Source organism: Lampetra fluviatilis, chromosome 9 (assembly GCF_964198595.1).
Source record: "Lampetra fluviatilis chromosome 9, kcLamFluv1.1, whole genome shotgun sequence".
Lineage (NCBI taxonomy): Eukaryota > Metazoa > Chordata > Hyperoartia > Petromyzontiformes > Petromyzontidae > Lampetra > Lampetra fluviatilis.
The window spans coordinates 14145025-14165745 of record NC_136283.1 but is presented as its reverse complement, the minus strand read 5'-3'; the positions used below and the strand labels follow the sequence as shown (position 1 = coordinate 14165745).

Sequence of the window (20721 nt, the reverse complement as noted above, 5' to 3'; positions counted from 1 at the left end):
TGAGCCTGGATAGTGCTGGGACAGGTGACTGCCGTGCATAAAACACGTGGTGTAGGCTGCTGTACGCTTACATTGTCAGCAGAGAGCAGGAGAGAAACATGCTTTGTTGTACTGTACTATGCTTCCAACGCCTATACTCTTCTTCACCTTCACGAACCTAAACTAACAAGCGTGGTGAAGTATGGTCACATCACCCCCACGATCCACACGACGTGGGGAGGCCCTCATCCAGCAGTGGATTGACAAAGGGCTGTATATTTTTATAATAAGTAATAATTGTTTTGCTCGGTGGTTGGATATATTTGTAAAGGAGACACGAGCTGACAATTTTGAAACAAGCTTTTAAATGTGGGCAGTACAATACAGGATTAATATAATATTACATTGCTATTTACGAGTGAGAGGGTATACATTGGTGGCAATTTAGTGATATCTGAATCCATCTTTACTCTTCTTCGTGAACTCGCGCTGACCAGAGTGGTGAAGTATGGTCATACATTCCCCATGACCAACGTGCCGTGGGGAGGCCTTCAACAATGGATGCTAAAAGAGGGCTGAAAATTGTCCTGGACTTTAGCGGTATACATTTTTAAAAGAAGCGTTATTTTGTTTCAAAACAATGTTTGGCTCGAATAAGCTCCTCAAAATGCAAATTGGAAGCCCAGTAGATGTGTTCTAAAGAAGGGTAATTTCTGAAAAGATTTTAGCCAAAGCAGTGGACAAATAGTATGTGCTGGGTGCGTGCAAGTTATCTCATGATAACTCATTAAAATGGCAAACTGGGTCAAGAATTGGCACGTGTGGAATTTTCAGGATGGACTCGTTTAAAATTAGTTTATTTTGCAAACAGTGATAAGTGCTCGGCGAGTAAATAATCCGTAAATTGTTTCAAGCAGCCCAATAAAATAGAGGAAAGAGCATAATAAAATGGACCTTTTGTCGTTGGACTCCTTAGGATATTGATCTGTTCTTGCAGTAGACAAAACATACTACAGTTATGGACCAGGAAACTCAAGGCTTCCTTAATCTGGCTCCCCCACACAGTAAATTATAGAATGTAAAAAAAACAAATCCGTGTTCACATTGTTCGTACATTGGCTTAACACGTAGGCTTTCGTGACCAATATGCAGGGGTTGTTTGGTTGTAATTACCGACGAAACGTCGTACTCGAATTGTAAGTGTTGTGCGCTTACTCTCCAACACACCAGTGTGCTGAACTAGTAACCCATTGGCATGTTGTGTTACATTACAAACCTTACTAATTGGCTGTCGGCTGGTGGCGGGTTTAACGACACATATTTACGCGATCTAACTTAAAAAAAACTCATATTGATATTGTTCGCTGTAAGCTGGCTGGATGCTACTATGGTCCATCGGTATGTGTAGAAATTAGCTGATGGGATGAGGTACCTGCAGCCCGTGACTTCACTTCATCCGGCCACAAGAGGTCTGTTACTTCGAAACGACTCAAAACATTAACAAGCGGGCTATATTTCATATCTCCGTCACCACGTAAAAAATATAAACATTTCTTACACAGCCAATCAGCTGCACAGATTTCTGGGAGTGTGTAATTCCAGCAGCATAGATTCAAGACAAGCAATCTCTGGACCGGTTTCAACGCACATTGTCTCATGAGTAGAGTCAGGCTTATTTTTGGTTCTTTCGGTAAAGTCACGTAGAAGGGAAATAATAAAATAATATAAATATTAAGCAATACATATTCTCACGACGTTTCGACTGCAACACAAGCAATCATCAGGTGTGAAATCCACAGAAAGAAAATTTGAAAAAAAGTGGTCCCCGCTTGTGTTGCAGTCGAAACGTCATGAGAATTTTTATTGTTTAATATTAATATTATTTTATTATTTCCCTTCTACGTGACTTCACCGAAAGAGCCAAGAATATGAATCCCTGCAGTCACGAAAGCTTTAAATCAAAATTTAGAGTCAGGCTTGCTTGAATCAAGGGTGATCTGCCGATCTTCCAAGCAAGGCGGGCGAGGACCCTGTCTTTACGCTATGGCGTCCTAGTTTTCAGCAAAATTAAATAACATGGAAAATGTTCTATTCTCCACAATGACGTGAATGATTATTTTGAGTTACGCAAACAATATAGTCAGCCACCAAGTTATTTGCGCTAATCAGGTTCTCTACTATGTATGTAAGGTGCAAAATAAGTTCATCATCCATAATACAGGTTTTTGGGTTAGATCGCGTAAATATATAAATGTGCCGTTAATCCCGGCACCACCCGACACAGCCAATTTGTCAGGGTTGTCACGTAAACAGATCATGGCCAATTTGTCACTAGTACAGCACACCGGTGTGTTGGAGAGCCAAGCCACAACATTAACAATCTGAGTACAACGTTTTGCCAGTAATTACAACTAACTTCATCAGGCGACACATATATTTATGCGATCTAACCCAAAAAGCCTGTATTATGTATGATATTGGTCGCGAAAGCCTATGCGTTAAACTAAGTTCAACTAACATGCATGTACTCGAGTTGAAATATTTTCCAGTCGGCCATACTGCTGCTAATTTTAACACGCTCAGTCAATTCTCTCAGTGCTTGGGCCTTTGCAGTGACAGAAGTGACGAAGGTGCATGTTAAAGCGTTTCACTCAACAGGTATCGGAAAGTCCTATCTCGCCATCGATTGGGATAAAGTTCCCCACCGCTGCTTTACGAGGGCGTTTCCAAATATTTCTCCGAGCTATTTGACGAGTCGACTTGACCATAGCGCAACGTTTTGTTTCCAAGGGAACATCTTTTTTCCACTCATCATTCCACTCTCCTGCGCCGCTACGATCGCATGGATGCTCTCTGGTCATTACTCATGTCGCGTGATTAATCGTGGGCTCCCGAGGGACGACGGGTGCGGTCAAAATGCAAGTTTGGTGTAATCAAGGAGGTGTAGCACTGATATATATATTTTTATTATGTGTCAGGAAACTGGTTTGCCGGCGGTTTATTTTTCGTTCTTTTGAACGCGTAAAATTATCGTAAACATTATTTTGTTTCCAGTTGGCACCACTGAAGCTGAGACTGGTTTCTGTTTCCTGGCAGGATGTTCAGAACCTGGCAAGCGGGGGGGTTCCTTTGGACCTTTTTGTGCTGCCAGCCTCATCTGCCCACAATGCCGCTACAACCGCTGCATCTCTCAACAAATGGAACGTTTGCGTCACAGCATTGTCAACGTACTCGCATGGGATTTTAACGTTGTAAAAAAAAACATCAGAAATACCTCATGCTTTTTAATTTACTCCCCCCTTTTTTACATACAACAATCGATCAATTGTACACTTGAAAGTCTGGGAGCGAATTGTTAATTGTGTGGACTGTTACAATAGAGTGGGGATCCGCTGCCAAAATGAAATATGACAGTGCTGACCGTTGCAAACCCCGAAACAAATAAAGCAACCGCTGCAAACAATAGCACCGTTGAGATACTCGATGCCAGATATATTTCGTGGATACTCCCCTCTCATGCAAATTCACATCACTGTATATATCGCTCTTCCAATATGGATGTAATGAGTTCCTTCAAAGGATTATTTTAACAAGATGGGATTCCAATGCAGGGATAACAATTGCTAATCATGGAAGGCGTAGGCTTAAACTACACTTGAAAGATCAATATCTTCAAAACGTCGTGTGAAACTCTGGAGATTAAATGAATACCGTTGGAGAATCTCTCCTTACCGATACTTGCTTAGATATTAAAACGTAGTGTGAGCGGCCCACCAATGTGAGAGCTCCCAAACCTTTTCCAACGCAACGTAAAGTGTTTGTGTGAAATTATCGAGAAATGAGCACCAGCGGGTCACGCCGAGTGAGGAGGGTGCACGTGTTCGTGGGTGCCCCCATCGTTAACCCCGATTGTTGTGACATGAGGAACAACGTGTCGGGGTCGTCAAGACCTCCAACGGGCTTCCAGGAATTCCTGTGCACTTGGCAAAAATCCACTTCGCAGCTCCTGCTAAAATCCACCTCCAGTGGCAGTGGCCGCGGTGATGGCAGGATTCCAATGTCGGCCTCTACAGCGGGAAGCGGCACGACCGAGCAAAGGGTGGACCGCGATTGTGAGGATGAGGGCGAGCCTTGCGTGATGGACCGCTCCCAAGAACTCTTCGACCTGCAGCCGTCTCTGCAGGAGTACTTTGACAGCACGTTCCCCGGGCCGTGCGACGATTTGACCTTCGGCAGCGCCGCTGCTGCCAACCATCACAAGTGGTTCACGAATCCAACGGCGAGGACGTTGCAGGCTTCGGGGAGCCTCGCAAGCCAGTCCTCCGCCGACGACTATTCCCAAGTAACCTTTCCTTCCCTTCTGACTCAGCAGCCGCCACTGGTTGCGGCGTCGGCCTCGGACCGGCTGCCGTCACCTCCTTCATTGGCAAAATGGAACGAGGAGCCCGGCGGCGGCGGTGGCGCCGGCACCGTCTGCGAGGAGCACCGGCGCGGTCGCCCCAGTGGCCGCGACGTCGCGTTCAAGCGCAGCCTCGGTGCCGATGCCACGGAGCTCGGGCGCACCTCGTGCAGCTTTGGCCTAGAGGAGCTAAGTTTCGAAGCGTTTGGATCGGGGGTTCTGTGCTCACAGGTCGTGCCGCCGACCCCTGTGGCGCTCGAGAAGCGCGGCGGAAAGGCGGCTCGGTTGAAACAACACTTCGTTAGGAAGAGGAAGTTGGAACAAGAGGTCAGAGGTCACGGCAAAGCCCTCAGAGGTGAAAATAACAAATTGGCGAATTGTGCAAATGAGAAAGATGCTTCCGTAATTTTGAGTGGAAATGAGAAATGTGAGGTGGAAGCATCCCACCCTTTAACCCAACCCCCTTCTATTGTTGAAACGAAATATGCTATGGGGGGAGCAGGGGAAATTTTATCAGAAAATCCACAAACACCAATGCTGCCTTTGCCTGAAATCAATGAGTGTGAGCTTGCAAGTCAAGCCCATTGGGTCGAAGAGGCGGTTTCAGCCACGGACCCAAAAACCGAACGGCCAAGAGATGGCGATGACAGTGAAGCACGGGCGCCGGCGCCGATTGTCTCCGACCTGGGGAGGCTGCAGCAGCAGCAGCAGGAGAGGGCGACTCGGCTGCGGCGCGGCGACCCTCAAATGCGCGCCGTCCACACCACCCCGCTCGCCGACTGCACCGGTGGCGGCGGCCGTGGCGGTCCCGGCAACGGCCGCAGCGGCAGCTCGGGCGCGAAGCGGCGGAACGTGCTGGTGGCCATGCTGGCCTGTCTGCCGGTGCAAGACGTGCGAGTGAAGAGGGGCGCCCTGGCGGGCTGCTCCGTGCCGGTGGCGGGCGTGGTGGCCACGGACCAGTCGTTGGTGAGCGCCAAGGTGGTGATGTGGAGACTGGCGGCGTTCTGGGCCCTCCTGCTGGTGCCGGGCGACGTCGTCGTGCTCACAGGTAACGTGGCGGCGGGGGGGGGGGGAAGGGGGTTGCGACGGGCGACTGCCAAGGTGTACGATGCGGCGGCCGGTGGTGGCTTTCTCGTGAATGCGGTCGACATGTCTCCCTGTTCAGATGAGCGACGGAGACGGTGCTCATCTCCTCTGGCGTATCTGAGCCATTTGCAGAAATGACATTCGCATAGGAGCGAACAATACTAATTTTATTAACAATTGGAAGGATCAATGTCTCAGCACCCTCGATTGGGCTTGAGCAGAAACCATCTCCTTGTGAGTTGAGCGCTTGAACCGCAGTGCTATGTGACCGCATGTCAAACTGAAATTATTGTGAAGCCTTGGAGTCAAGGTTGTAATTTTAAAAAGTGTATACTGGGGAGAGATGGGGACGAGGCCATGAGGGGTGAAAATTCCGTGGTGATTTTATTGAAAGCCTTGGCTTTGGTCACCAAATATTTAAATTCGTATCATCAAATAGATTGCGACACCTATCGACTGGAGCATTGGCTGACCGGCAGATTCCTCATTCAGCCGGATGTTCTCTTGAACCGATGAGCTCTTTTTTTAGAGGTGACCGAGCCACACATGGTCGCTCATGAAAGTGGCTTATATCATCATATGTGGGAATTTATAGTCGCAGCCAAATCATCTAAGCGCATGTTTCTATATGTGGAAGGACAAACCGTAGGAACCCTGAGAAAATTCCACGTGACCCAGGAAGAAAACATATGGACAAATATACAATATTCATTGTACAATATCCAAATGTACAATATCCAGGCATTGTCAGGGTCGGAATCGAACCCAAGACCCCCTGCATACCATGCGAGGGAGATAACATCTCCTCGCCACTACGGCACCCCATTAGAAGAAAATAAGTCAAGGCGGGTCGGTGGCTCTGAGGGCCAATGCACCGCCAGTGCACTGATGCAGCACCACTGACATTCCTCGACGCCACCCATGATTCAACTAGAATCTCAAGGACAACAAGTTGATGGTTGCAGCTCGGTCACCAATGGCTGTACAAAAACATCTGAAAATAGAAATGTCGAAAGGCAGCAGTGTCAAATGTGTGTGCCGACTGCCGAGTGTGCGTACAGAGGCCTGTTGAAGTGACCCACAAAGGTAGTTCTTGTGACATGATTTTTCCGGGGTTGTTTTCTCACCATCCCAAGGTGGGGCACTGCTCTCTGTGAGCGGGAAAACGTCTTTGTCTCGTGACGCGTGACGCAGGTAGACAACACAATTCAAATTGGGGACAAAGCAGAAAATAACCATGAGGAAAATAGTTCACGCGGTACATTGCCCTGCCGCTCCAATGCCGGTATACGTTGTGTGCAGATGAGGATGATAAACAGCTGTCCCGGGCCTTGGAAAGAGCCCAGCATTGTCTGTGAGAATCCTGCTTCCTGTTTACAGGGTGGGGGTGGGGGGGCAGTAGGAATAACAAGCAGTCTACTTGCAATGAACATTTAAACTAATCTAAAACATTATTTTACCAGGTAAGGCCCACTGAGCTATGCAGCTCTTTTTCACAAGTGACCTGGCCACAGATGATAGCTCAACGAAGTTTGGTTATCGTCATGTGGATATTTATTGCAGCCAAATACTCTCAAAGCATGATTCTAAACATGGAGGGGAAATAACAGGGGACCCGAAGAAAAATCCACGTGACCAAGGGGAGAACATGCAAACCCCAAATACACAAGCGTCAGCGTCGGGATCAAACCCACGTCCTCCTCCATACCAGACGAGGGAGTAAATATCTCGCTGCCGCGCCGCATTAGAAACGGTCACAAAATCGAAACTTTCTCTTGCACTCCGTGCTTTTCTAAAAGGTGGTCAGTAACTGCTGAGCATGTTGGTCAAGAATAATTACGGGAGTGTCCGACGAGATACGTCCAACTGTGAGATGGAGCGATGAAATCATCGCGTGTGCAGGTGCCAGGTGGATTGGGGGGAGGCCTTCATCCAGCACTAGATGGATTGACCATGGCTGCTGCTGATGATTATGGTGTGAAGCCAAATGACCTAACTTTTTTGGGGTGAACAACAATGGTGTCAAAAATGCAGCTTGAGTTATTTAACCGTTTTTGTTCCCCTATCGTTTCTGTTGATTGTCCCACCGAGGGGGCACTGTGTAAACGTTCCCACAGATACAAAGAGGCCCTGCATAACTCTTGCACGGCCCCGAATAACAAACTGTGGGTGGGGGGCATTGTGCGGCACGGCACTAGCTCGCCGTACCAGGCTACGCCACCCCGCCGTTTCCAAGCCTTCCTTCCATTATTTTACGCCCGTCCAAGAACAACCGCACCCACGGCACTGGCGGGGGTGGGTTTTTTTGTGTGTTTTACACGAGGAATGTTTTCCAAAAACACTGGAGCCGCAGTCAAGTAATTGTTGTGTGCTGTACGTGTGTATGTTGAACTTCTTTCGCACCGTACGCAGACGACCGTGCTCGATTGTGTGCTCGCGATCGATAGCCGGTTATGGCTCCGGTGAGACGACGTGTGTGCCCCTCTTTGCGTGTGTTTTTTAATGATTAAACTCCCCCCCAAAAAAGTACAATTGGACATGTCACAGCAGGTGAGATATCTCCTCATCGGCGTCTTCCTTCTTGAGGCACGTTTTGTATGAAACTGTATCGATTTACAACAACAACTCCAACACGCTCGTCAATAACACTGTTAAATAGGTGATAGTTCGAGCAATTGCCCTTCTTCATAGCACATTTTTTCTAAATTATTTACTTGCTATGAAGACAAGCCATTGCCCAAACGTCACCTATTATATATTTTTTTTCCATTTAAGCCCACAGTTTATTGTGGGGAGCGGTGGTGTAGCGGTTAGCGCGCTGTGCTATGATCTTGGAGACACGGGTTCGATTCCCGCTCACGGCCAACACCAGTGACGATTATCTGAACCGATCCTGGGCCTCCTCTAGGTCGACTCAGCCTGAAATGAGTACCTGGTGCGGTGTGTAAACATTGCCACTGGGGAGACAAAGGTGGTCGGGCGTGGCGCTGGCCACCCACCCCCTCGTGTACCGTTCCGGCCTTCATAGGTGCTCGCTAACAGCACTTGCCCCTACAGTCTGTTAAGGCTATACAGGGGATCTTTATCTATCTCTCCGACGCATATTCTGGGTGTATCGTGAGGTGTTTGTTGAGCACGATGTCCCGATGCCGCACTGCACGTGCTGGTGGGAGCCTCCGTACGTCACAGCAGGGGCTCGACGTTGAAGAAGCTGCCACCACGCGGAGCGAAACGTCGGACTTCACGCCGAACAACGCGCGGTACAACCACAAAAAGGAAGAGCGGAGCTCTTGCATTGGTGCAGTATGTTGCCTTCCATTCAGTAAGTTCAGTTTTCCAAAAGCACTACAGCCTGATTATCATCTTTTTAAACGTGGGCGTTGATACGGAAAATGGAACAAAAGCTGGAAAGCATTGAGAGGCGCGTGCTTGGAATCACGTTTAAAAGACAGGTAGCGAGATGTTAACTACCTCGCCTGGTATACAGGAGGTCGTGGGTTCGATCCTGACCCTGACGGCTATATATTTTGAGTTTGCGGTGTCTCTCTCCCCATGGTCGTGTGGATTTTTCTCCGGGTCCTCGGGTTTTTCCCCTCTCCATTTAGAAACATGCGTTTACAGTACGATAATGATGCATTTACAGTATTTCGCTCCTTCTGTCTCATGTTCACATGATAAAAAGCCACTTCGTTGAGCTATCATTTGTGGCTTCTGAAAAGAGCTATATGCCTCAGTGTGGGCCTTGCCTGGGAAAATTTTTATATTGTTAATAGAGTAGAAACAAATGGAATAGAGAAGTTAAATGAATAAAAGGAATTGGAATTGACTGTTAATGACAGGAAGTGGGCTTGGACAGCACACTTTCGCTAGAAGGGATGATGATGATGATAGCCAGGAGTCGAGACGAACGATGGAGCTGCAGCCGAAGGAGGGAGCGTGCTTGAGATGACATCTAGCTGCTGGGGCCGCCCCACCGATGTGCATTGCGAGTGCCCCCCCCGAGCATGCGTGAGATGTCTCCAGGAACTCCGGTTTCCTCCCACATTACCAAACAAACTCATCGATGGAATCGGCCAAGCACACAAATGCAGGCTCCTCCTGACAAAGAGTCTCGTGACTGAAGAGGAGGCTTTCCTGGGCAAGCAACTCTCGTCATTTTCATTGTTATTCCGGAGGGTGCCTTCCGTGTCCGCGGCCGTGTCACTTTCCAAAGCGGCGTACGGGAACCAAATGGATCTTTTAAATGTCAGCATCACCTTGCGACTGACAGAATCTCTGCTTATTTATGCTCCCATTGTGTTGCGCGTAAGTGTTTGCGGAACAGAACGTGTTGGTCGCGTGCCACGCGCATTCCCGGGCCCCTCCTTCCGCTGCGAGGAATTGTCTCTGGGATAGGAAAAATACGTTTTAAACTTTCTCCCTTTCCTGCCCCAACTGGGGTTGTGTTGGCACCGCAAATGCAGCAGCACCTCGCCGGCACGGCAGAAACAACTAATCACCCCCCCCCCCTGCGGCGTTTCACCCGCTCGCTGCCCTCTCTCGGCGGAACGATGCAGAGGAACGGTGCGGAGAAACGGTGTGGCGGAATGATCCGGTGCCAGCGGTGGCATAGCTAACCGATCGAGCAGGCGGTGTAACTGCATTTTTATAAAGCGCCTTTCATCTTAAAGTATCTGAAAGCCAAGGACCTAAAAATGTTACTTACACTCACAAGTATAGATATAATCTAAGCGAAATAGAAAGCTGATAACAATATAAAACACTTTACTATCGAAATTCCAATAAAATGAACAACTATGATAAAAGCGAATAATAATAATAATTACAGAGTAATCCAATCAGACGAGATTTTTTTTCATTTTACAGGGAAAGTCTGCAGTACAAATAGGGGAGTTTTAAGACCGATTTGAAAAGTGAAACAGACTCGGAATCTCTTATAGACCGAGGAAGGGGATTTCACAATCGCGGAGCCTGGCTGCAGACGGCTCCGTGTCTCCCTTAGAACAACAATACCACAGTGTCCTGTCTTTGGACAGAGCCCATGCCAACCACGTTGCATCCGACTACGCACGGCATATTTCTGCGTTGAGTAACACCAACCCCTGCCAATGGAGTGCAGTGACTCTTGTTCCGTACGGTGGCCACAAGATTAGCTTTTTCTACACGCATGTGCTTTCTTTTGGGCGTGGATTTAATGGAATGTCCAGCTTCGTAAGAGAGAAGCTATTTAGTTGTGATTTGTAATGTAGCCTTTTGGGAGAAATCTGCCCAGCCCAAAAAACGTTTCCGTATTGTGATGAGAATAGCACCACTTGACTGACCAGTACGGACCAGCGTGGTGAAGTATGGTCACGCAACCTACACGACTCCCCACACTGGCATGGGGAGGCCTGCGTTCAAGCATATGAATTGGGTGCCATATAATATTGTCTTTACAGAATTATGCAGATTGTATACAGAATTATGCAGATTGTATTATCAATTTCGGCACCATAATTACAATTTTTATTTAATATTTAATATATTTATTTAATATTAAAAAAAAATATTTAATATTTTAATATTTTACTTTATACGGCACGGTACCCGCCCGAGCATATTGCCGCGTTGATTTCTGAACTCTACCTAATATAGCGCATTCATTACTCTGCCAGAACCTGCGTTGGCAAATCGGTCGCCCATCCAAGTGTAATCCACATCCAAATCCGTTTAGCCAGCGAACGTAATGAAAATCCGAGGCTCAGTAAGTTAATTATATTATGCAACGGGCGTGTTTTCTTGCGGACATTAAATTCCGTACCGGTAAAATTCTCGTTTTGCATTTACAGCGACGGAATATGTTCGAAACTGATCACTGTGCCAGTATTACCACCTGCCCTGCCCACCAGCTGTGTCAGTATAACCCCATGCCCTGCGTGCCAGCCTGCCTTGTTTTCCGAGCATGACTTAATACCTATTTAAAAACAAAAGGAGTGGTTATTAATAAACACTATCCCAAGGGTTGCGTAAGAAAAGTTACGTAAAAAACAACAATGTACAAGAAGGTTTGAACGAACAAACAACGCTGAGTGAGTCACGGCAGTGGTGGTGGGGCACGGGTGCCCGCCCGTCCGTGCGCGTGTGTAGGAAGGAAGGGTTGTACCGCCGCCGCTTGCTGCTGCTGCTGCAACGGCTGCCGCTGCTCGCTAGCACGGCAGCGATAAAATTAAATTGAATGTCTCCGTTCCGGAAAGCGCAGGGCGGTGTTGCAGGCGGAATAGACGGCTTTCCACCCCAACAATAACACGCGGCCTGCAGTCGTGTGTTTCCTGCGCGCACACTTGCACGTGTGTGTGTGCGCGTGCAAGTGAGTGGCCGTGTGTGTGTGTGCGTGTACACTTGTTTGACCAGGTGTGTGTGTGTACACGCGTTATTGTGTGTGAGCGTGTGTCTTTGGCCTGCCTGCTACGCATCCTGGGTTTATACCAGGCTTAATTGTGTGAGGAGCTCACAAATCCTTGAAAGATCTGGACACAGTCCCACCAGTCAGCTCCTCCGGCAGGCAAGGCTGCGTTGGCTAGATCATGTTGTTCGCATGCCCAACCACCGCATGCCCAAGCAGCATCTGTTTAGCCAGATAGAGGGGGATAAACGGGCACGACATGGGTTGGAGAGAAGATGGACTAATGTGGTATGGAAGGATGTGGAGCTCGGTGGACTTGCGAAGACTGGCACCAGTGGTGTCAAGATCGGCCTCTATGGAGGAGTCTCGTGAAGGACGCTACTGGGCATTGCCCTCCAACAACAACGGAGGGAAGAGGAGCGACGCCCACAACAACGAGTGGAGCACCGGGGGTAAAAATGCACCAAGTTAGCATAGTAGGGGGTACAGCTGGTGCATCTGCCAGTCATCAGCCAAGCCATGGCACCTGGGTCTGTCGCATGATATCCTGTCAGCGCGCCTTCGACACTTCACGTGGCCTCAAAGTGCACTTGGCCTGGCACAGGCACTTTGGTGACATCACCGTCACTATGTGGCGAATGGCGGGTATTTGCATTAGGCTTTGCACGTGTGTCTGTGTGTGTGTTAACATGATTGAGTGACGTGTGGAAGGCCAGCTGGCCTTCCACACTCTTGTGGGCTCAAAGTGCACCTTGTCTGGCACAACCCCCATGGTGTTGTGCTTCAGCAGGGTGATAGATGTGGAGGTGATGGTGATAGTAGTGGTGGTGGTAATGTTTGTGGTGTTCGTGAAGAACGTCGTGGTTGTGGAGGTAATAGTGGTTGTGGTTATTGTGAGTGTGGCGATGGCAGAGATTATAATCGCGGCGATGCTAGTAGTAGTGGGGAGCAGTGTAGCGGTTAGTACGATGCGTTACGAACCCAGCGACCCGAGTTCGATTCCTGTTCACGGCTAACACCAGTGATCATTACCTGAACCGGTCCTGGGCCTCCCCAAGGTCGACTCAGTCACAAATGAAGACCTGATGTGGTGTATAAACATCGCCACTTGAGAGACAAAGGCGGTCGGGCGTGGTGTTGACCACCCACCCCCTCGTGTACCGTGCCGGCCTTCATAGGTGCTCGCTCACAGTACTTTCCCCAAGTCTGTTAAGGCTACACGGGAGATCTTTGTCTTTTGGTAGAAGTAGGAGGAGTTAACAGGGTGGTAGTTGTGGAGGTTGTGATGGTGGTAATAGTGGCGCAGCTTTTGAGTGTGCAGGCGGTGCAACCGCAGGTGGGGCCCATGGTGCTGGAGGGTTGTGACCGTGGTGGTGGGGTTGGTTTTAGTGGTGGTGACAGTGATGGCAGTGCTATTGATGAGCTGCAGAGAGAAACTGGCACCCTCTGCTGTTCACGAGCGACATTCTCACGTCGGCTTCTGGCTTGAGACGTCCGAGGCTGCATGTGCACTCAGCACGTTGAGAACGCGCATTACCGCTCGTGAACACAGGTGCGCAAATGTTTATATATTTAAACGTATCATTTAGTGATGCTGCTGCTGCGTTGGCAGTGGGGCAGATGCACAATTACCAACAACAAAAACTCAACGCACTCATTAAGAGGAAAGAATATATAGTCGGCGACGTTTCGGGAAATGACCCAACTTCATGTTGTGCTATTAAGCGGGGCCATTGCCTGAAATGTCACCAATTATATATATTGCTTTCTTGAAGGCACTGTTGTTGACAAGTGCGTTGATATATAGATTATATATTTCCAGGGTAGCCCAAAAGTCAGGACGCATACTGCAAGGTTCTTTTTTATATTTACAGTTTGTTGGATTTCTTTTGCACCGTACATAGCCAACCTCGTGAACCGGAGGTAATGCTTGTGGGTTTGAGGCGAAGCAAATCGGGCAACGGTATTGATAACAAAGTGAAGACGTATTTGCGAGACCACGTAAAAGGGGTAGACATAAATGGGGGGTATTGCCGTACCGGTTTTTGCCAAAGCGTTAGCCAGACCTGATGGTGAATTATTTTATAGCTGCATCGTTATTACCTAATTGTGTTGTAAAACTTTCAAACCCGGCCAAGTTGCAGGTTCTTTGTGCCCAAGTGGTGAGATGTTAACTCCCTCGCCTGGTCTGCGGAAGGTTGTGGGTTTGATCCTGACCCTGAAGCCTGTATATTTGGAGCTTGTGGTGTCTCTCTCCCTGCGGTCGCGTGGATTTTGCTCCGGGTCCTCTGGATTCACCCTCCACATTTAGAAAAATTAGTTTCAAGTATTTGGCTGCTATAAAGTTACACATGATAAGTCATTTCGTTGAACTGTCATTCGTGGCCCAGGTCACTTCTGAAAAAGAGCTATTTCGATCAGTGGGCCTTACATTGTAAAATAAAAAAATTATCGGTTAGTTTTTTGTATAAATGTCCCTTCCGTCGCCCCCCCCCCTCTCCGTTTCGCCTGCCCACTCCCCCCCCCCAGACGTTTGCCCCCATATGGACACGTGGAGGCAGGAGGAGGTACTGCAGCTGAGCCCAGCGAGCCGCATGCTCAAGCTCGGCCTGTGGCCACTGGTGCAAGCCTCCCACTGTGAGCGGCGCACACTCACACACATTCGCTGGTGCGACACACACAAGACAAAGGTCCCACCATGTAGCCTTGACAGACTGTTGGGGAAAGTGCTGTTTGTGAGTAGCACCGATGAAGGCCGGCACGGCATAGGAGGGGGTGGGTGGCCAGCACCACGACCGTGACCACCTTTGTTTCCCCAGTGCTGATGTTTACACACTGCACCAGATACTCATTTGAGGTTGAGGCGACCTAGGAGAGACCCAGTACCGGTTTTGATAATCTTTACTGATATTGGTTCGTGAGCGGGAATGGAACTCGGGCCAATAGGTGCATCGCGCAGTGCGCTAGCCGCTACACTTGCTCCCCATATTGCACACATACAGGCACATAGATCTACACACACACAATTGGGTACTCACATCGGAACACAGACACAGGAAATCGAATACACGCACAGATATACACGCATAGGCATGTAGACACACAGGCACCCAGGCACACAATAGCAACATAAATTATTCACCAATAAGTGATCGTGACGTTACCGCAGCGCTTTTGCCAGGCTTGGTGCACTTTTGGGCTACTTGAAGTGTGGAAGACTCACTGACAGCAGGTCACAGAACCAACCCACATCTTATGGGTTAACCGAATAAGATGACTGGCAGGATACACCACCTGTGTTGCCCCTGTGCTTTCTTGTTGTGCATTAGCTTTTACCCTGCATCACCATGGTTACTCACCATGGTGATGCTAAGGTGTTCCTTGCGGTAGAGACGACGAATTAAGTTTTGTTTAACCCGCAGTGCGATGCCAGTTTCATAGCTATCGAATATGCAGGTGGTGCAGCTGCACGGGCTGGGCCCATGGGCCCGAGGAGCCCATGTGCTGGGCAATGCCCCGGTGGTGAGATGTTAACTACCTCGCCTGGTATGCAGAAGGTCGTGGGTTCGATCCCGTCCCTGACGGAGTTTGCGTGTCTCTCTCCCCGTGGTCGCGTGGATTTTTCTCCGGGTTCTCCGGTTTTTCCCCCTCCACATTTTGAATCAGCATCACGCGTTTAGAGTATCTGGCTGCTCCAAATTTCGTTGGGCTATCATTTGTGGCCAGGTCACTTCTAAAAGAGAGCTGTTTAGCTCATTGGGAGAACCGATTTCACGCGCACTCAGATTTGATAATGTGCTGGGCGGTGACGCGAGCGACCGAGTTCGTAGGGTGTCGCTAACGCGCGGTTTATTGCTCAGGCTCTTTTGCTGCTCAGCCGCGAGACTGAACCCAGATCCCTGCCTGCAGATGAGATGGGGGGAGTGACGAATTGTTCGATATGAAAAGATATATTATAACAACAAAAATAAATATAGCGGCAGTGTTGTGCACAATCCGACAAATTGTGTTGCGTTACATTTCATGTAGTTGATGATTTCCTGAGAATTTTATCCAAATTATGTGGTTGTATTTGCATGGGTCTTGCCAAATAGGTCTGTGGGCTTTACCTGGCAAAATAAAAGAAAATATTTAAATTGTTTAATAGTTTTTTAAATGAAGAAAGGGGGTTTGAAAAGGGTCCACAATTTCTTTCCTACCGACGAGGCCCACGGCACTGCGTGGCGCGTCCTGCTAACGTCCTGTTAACATCCCGCTAACGTCCCGTTAACGTCCCGCTAACATCCCGCTAACGTCCCGTTAACATCGCGCTCACGTCCCGCTAACGTCCCGTTAACATCCCGCTAACGTCCCGTTAACATCCCGCTAACATCACGTTAACGTCACGTTAACACGCACGCCCACGTTGCGCCGGTTTTGCTACGAGCGGCAGGGCGGGAGGTGGTGGACGTGCGCAAGTTGGACGCCCTGCTGCGCTACCTGTCGGAGCGCCACCCGCACCTGGGAGTGGTGGGGCCTCGCCCGGGCCTGGCTCACACGTCGAGCGTGCGCTACCGCGACCCGCGCACCTCCGAGCCCGACTCCATCCTCCATTGCGTTGGCCGGGTTTCCGGCGTCGTCACGCGCACAGGTGAGGTTATCGGGTCAAGTCACCCTCTCTGCCTCTTGAACAGTTGGGGTGAGCGGTGGATGATTCCGCATTGCCATGGGGGTAATATGAAGAAACGGGTAGACACTCTGGGAATATTTTTTTTATGAGAATAGTTGGCACTTTGGCTGAGAGGGCTTACAATGGCTGTGTTGGAGACTTCCAGAAAGCGACATGGAGGTGTTGTGTTTGAATTCTGGTTCCAATTGCCTACAATGAAACCAATTTCTGAAATGTGCAGAGTTGATGGTCTCCGTGCTTTCTGCATGGAAGACAATCCACAGCAGTGTAATTGCGGCCATGCAACACAAAACTGTGGGCCATCTCGTACACCACTGCAGTCTGCACTTATTCACTGGAGGAGGCACAACATAACAACAGGCACTCCACTGAGGGCCCACTCATTGTTGCTCGCCGACCTCAACTTGAGAATTTAGCTCCTGAACACAATGCCATCGTGCGCAAGAATTGAATTGACCATTCAAGAGACATTTTCCCCACTGTGGTTTTTCATCCGGGATATTTTAATCTAATTCAGCTCTTTTTCAGATGGCCACAAATGATAGCTCAACAAAGTGGCTTGTGATGTGGACATGTTTTGCAGCCAAATACTCGAAACGCACGTTTCTAAATGTGGAGGGAAAAACTGGAGGACCCGGATAAAAATCCACGCGACAATGGGGAAAACATGCAAACTCCAAATATATAGGCACGAGCTTGTTTGGCCATCCTAGGATGGAAGCTGTAATATTTACAAAACAATTGAGCAGAGTATATTTGTATCTTGTGTAAATTTAATGGCAGTGAATCTTGCACGCAAGTAGGTCATCAAACACTTCACTGCATTTCACTGTAGCACTGTATTAATGGCAGTGAATCTGGCACAAAACGAAGTCATCAAACACCTCACTTCATGTCACTGTAGCACTGTGTTTAGCTGACCTTCAATTTGTTCAAATTCACTGCTCTGATACTTTATTCTCTTCTGCTTTCGGTCGCTGGGGTTGAAATAAATTGGATTTAAATACAATATCTGGAAAATCACTGAGAAATTTATATTTCTACCATAATGTAGAAGCATAAATTAGACTTACCTTTTGTCTGAAGTGCTGAAGAAATAAATAAAGACACCAAATCCACTTTCTTGCTGCGTGGAATTATTTATTAGATTAATTTTCAATAAAGAACCGTCAAACTTAAAGCGAATTTGCGAAAACATGTATTTTCGCTCGACCTTCTGCGTGAGTGTAAAAATCCACCCGCTCATGAATATTAATGTTGGGGGGGGGGGTGCGGCATGTGGAGTGACGTCACACGCGTTACACACAAACAGACATTCTTGGCTCATTATAGTAATAATCAGGGTCGGGATCAAACCCACAGCCTTCTGTATAATAGCCGAGGTAGTTAACATCTCGCCATATACAGTCATACCCCTGTTTACGCCAGAAATACGTTCCTGAAAGGTGCAACGAATTTCGCAACGACGTAAATCAAAGCAATTTTTCCGAATCACCAAAATACCGTACGTAAATAATATCTTGTAATCTACAGCACGGTACAGTTCTGTACGTACGATACAAAGTAGTTAGTGTACAGGGTAGGTGGAGGTGAAGACTGAGGCGACCGATACGAGAAAGGACGGACGATGCTGTCAGCGACGTGAGAGTGGGGGTTGAGGCGACGAAAGTCGGGTCGCGTTGTTAGTGATAAAGTTACGACGTATTTGCAAAACAGCGTAAAAGGGGGGAAGACTTAAATCGGGGGAATTACTTTAAATAGATTTCGATTTTAAGCTTTCGTGACTGCAGGGATTCATATTCTTGGTTCTTTCGGTAAAGTCACGTAGAAGGGAAATAATAAAAATAAAACATAATTTAATAAAATTCTCACGACGTTTCGGCCACAACATGAGGACGGCTGCTTGAGGACTTTACCGAAAGAACCAAGAATACTTTAAATAGATTGAATCGCTATTCGTGGGAAAGATCGCCATCTAGCGTTGGCTGAGAAGGGGCTAATTTGTAATGCCTTCTGTGGACATTCCCACACAATGTGAGGCCTTGCGACTTGGGGAAGTGCCATAAATAGCTGTCTTCCTCTTGTGACACGACCACCATAGTACAATTAGTTCTCAAGTGTGGCGCTCTGTTCTCAAAATGATTGCAAGCACATTTTAATTGCAAACGTGAAAAAAGACAAAGACTTCATCGCCTGATGTATTGTGACAAGGGCCGTCAGCAAGTGACTATTAAGGCCACCGTGAGGCACACGGAGGTGGTGGGGCGACCGCTACGCTAGCCCTGCCACCTTTGTCTCCGCAGGACTGTTTTAGGTTTGCAATTTAATGCCGAGCTGACCTAGGCGAGGTCCAGGACCGTATTCGGATACCGCTTGTCGCTCGTGTCATCTGTGGCCCGGGAATCCAGCTCGCGTTGCTGGCTTTGTGTACGCTTGCCACTCGAGAAAACGTTTCCCCACACACGCGCAAGTTGACGCACGGGATACACACAGCGAAATACGGTGGGTGTATCTAGAATATGACCACATCACCCGGATTTCGGCCAGTCTCATCAGATCTCTGAAGCTAAAGCAGGTCTGAAACTGGATAGTTGTTTGATCGGTCCATGACCCATCATGCACAAACAGTTTGTCCAAGGTGTTAATATCTCAGTGTGCTTTGTCTGGAAGGATTGGATTGGTTTAGTTTTATTTGTACGTGTTTGGGTGATTTGTTTGCCTTTCCTGTACTTTGCACTCCTATCATGTTTTTGTGTTGTTTGCCATCACGTTCTTACCCGCCCCTACTGGGCATCTGTGAAAAAATTAGCTTTATAGCTCATCGGATTCATTTAGTAAAAATCAATATTCTGATTCTTGCGGGGCTGTGTTACAGTTTGGGCAGCAGAGGGCAGTGCGTCAAAAGAATCCTGCCTTCATCAACCCCAATTGACCGGCGTGGTGAAGTACGGTCAAATATCTCCCACTACCCGCACGGGCGTGCGGAGCCATCCTCATTCAGCACTCGATTTACAAAAACGGCTTTCCACTCGCAAGGCGTACAGTGTCTGCGGTGTGTGCTCTGGCGGCAGCGAGCATTTTGGCGTCTGCAGAGGGGGAGGGAACGCAGAAAATAGCCGCGTGGTCTGCAGCGGTAATTGCTGGGAGGGTGCAAAATGATGAGAAAACCGTTGCAGAGTAATGAGCGTGTGATTTATTGCGCCGTAGCATTCCCATGCAAGGCCACCGTTACACATTCGGAATTTTAAGCAGTACGTGAAAAAAAGCGATGTTTAGCGCGTGATAAATCCTGTTCTGTACATAACCTTGAAGACGGCGGCGTCTTGTGAAAAGGCTCGCTGTAAATTGTGTTCGCAATCAGATTCAGTGAGCAGGATCTGTAGTTTTATATATTTTTTTATCAATTCTAGCACCCCATTCTTTTTTTGTTTCGTGTGTGTTTTTGCCCACCCACGGCGAAGCTGTCACGTGCTCTCACTGCGCATCACATTTTAATCGCAGTTTTCTGAAAATGTCATGGGCAGTGGAGCGGTTGTGTGGTGGCGAATGCGGTTGTACTCTGAACCCAGCAGCCCGAGTTCACTTCCCAGCCACGTGGTTTGTAATGTCCAAAACCAGTCCTGAGCCCAACCCTTGCCCCCCAATGTATTGACCTGCACTGATCAGCGTGGACGTGTATGATCAAACAGCCCCTCACGATGAACGAGGCACGGGGAGGCCTTAGGCTTTCATTCAGTGCAGGATTAACAGAGGTGCCGTATATCAGTGACGGACTGGGACGAAAAAATCTGCCCAGGCATTTGTAAGCACACCGAGCCCAAATTGCAATGCGATCTCATTGGCCTATTTTGACTGGGTACAAAAACACAAATGGGCTGGTGAGGGAGAATCTTTGGGGCTGCCGAATATGGGGACTTAATGCCAACTGAGAGTGTAAATAAGAAATGCAGCATACACAGATGTAATAAAATATTTTTATTAAAATATTTTTATTTTACTGTGATCACAGTTACAATTTTCTCACACAGACCGCCCCACCGGCCCTCGGAATGGACCGGCCCACTGGGCTTTTGCCATGTGGACTGCCCTATGGCCAGTCTGGGCCTGCTGTACACTGTACAGAAAGGTCGTTATTTTTTCTGTCAAATAAGCAGAAGGATAGTGTTATTGAGTTTTTATTTATTTCCAAGTTCCGCAACTGCATTG

General features: G+C 48.2%; 1 protein-coding gene across 6 annotated transcripts in view; it reads left to right on the top strand.

Moving 5' to 3' along the window:
- Nucleotides 1–20721, top strand: part of SHLD2 (shieldin complex subunit 2) — a 39235-nt gene that overhangs the window by 4957 nt on the left and 13557 nt on the right. For all 6 annotated transcript variants that reach the window (XM_078859874.1, XM_078859877.1, XM_078859876.1 and 3 more), the window contains 3 exons: nucleotides 3076–5426; nucleotides 14376–14483; nucleotides 16279–16476. In XM_078859874.1, the coding sequence (XP_078716000.1) occupies nucleotides 3818–5426; nucleotides 14376–14483; nucleotides 16279–16476 (1915 nt within the window). In that variant the 5' untranslated portion in view covers nucleotides 3076–3817. The remainder of the gene's footprint in view (nucleotides 1–3075; nucleotides 5427–14375; nucleotides 14484–16278; nucleotides 16477–20721) is intronic.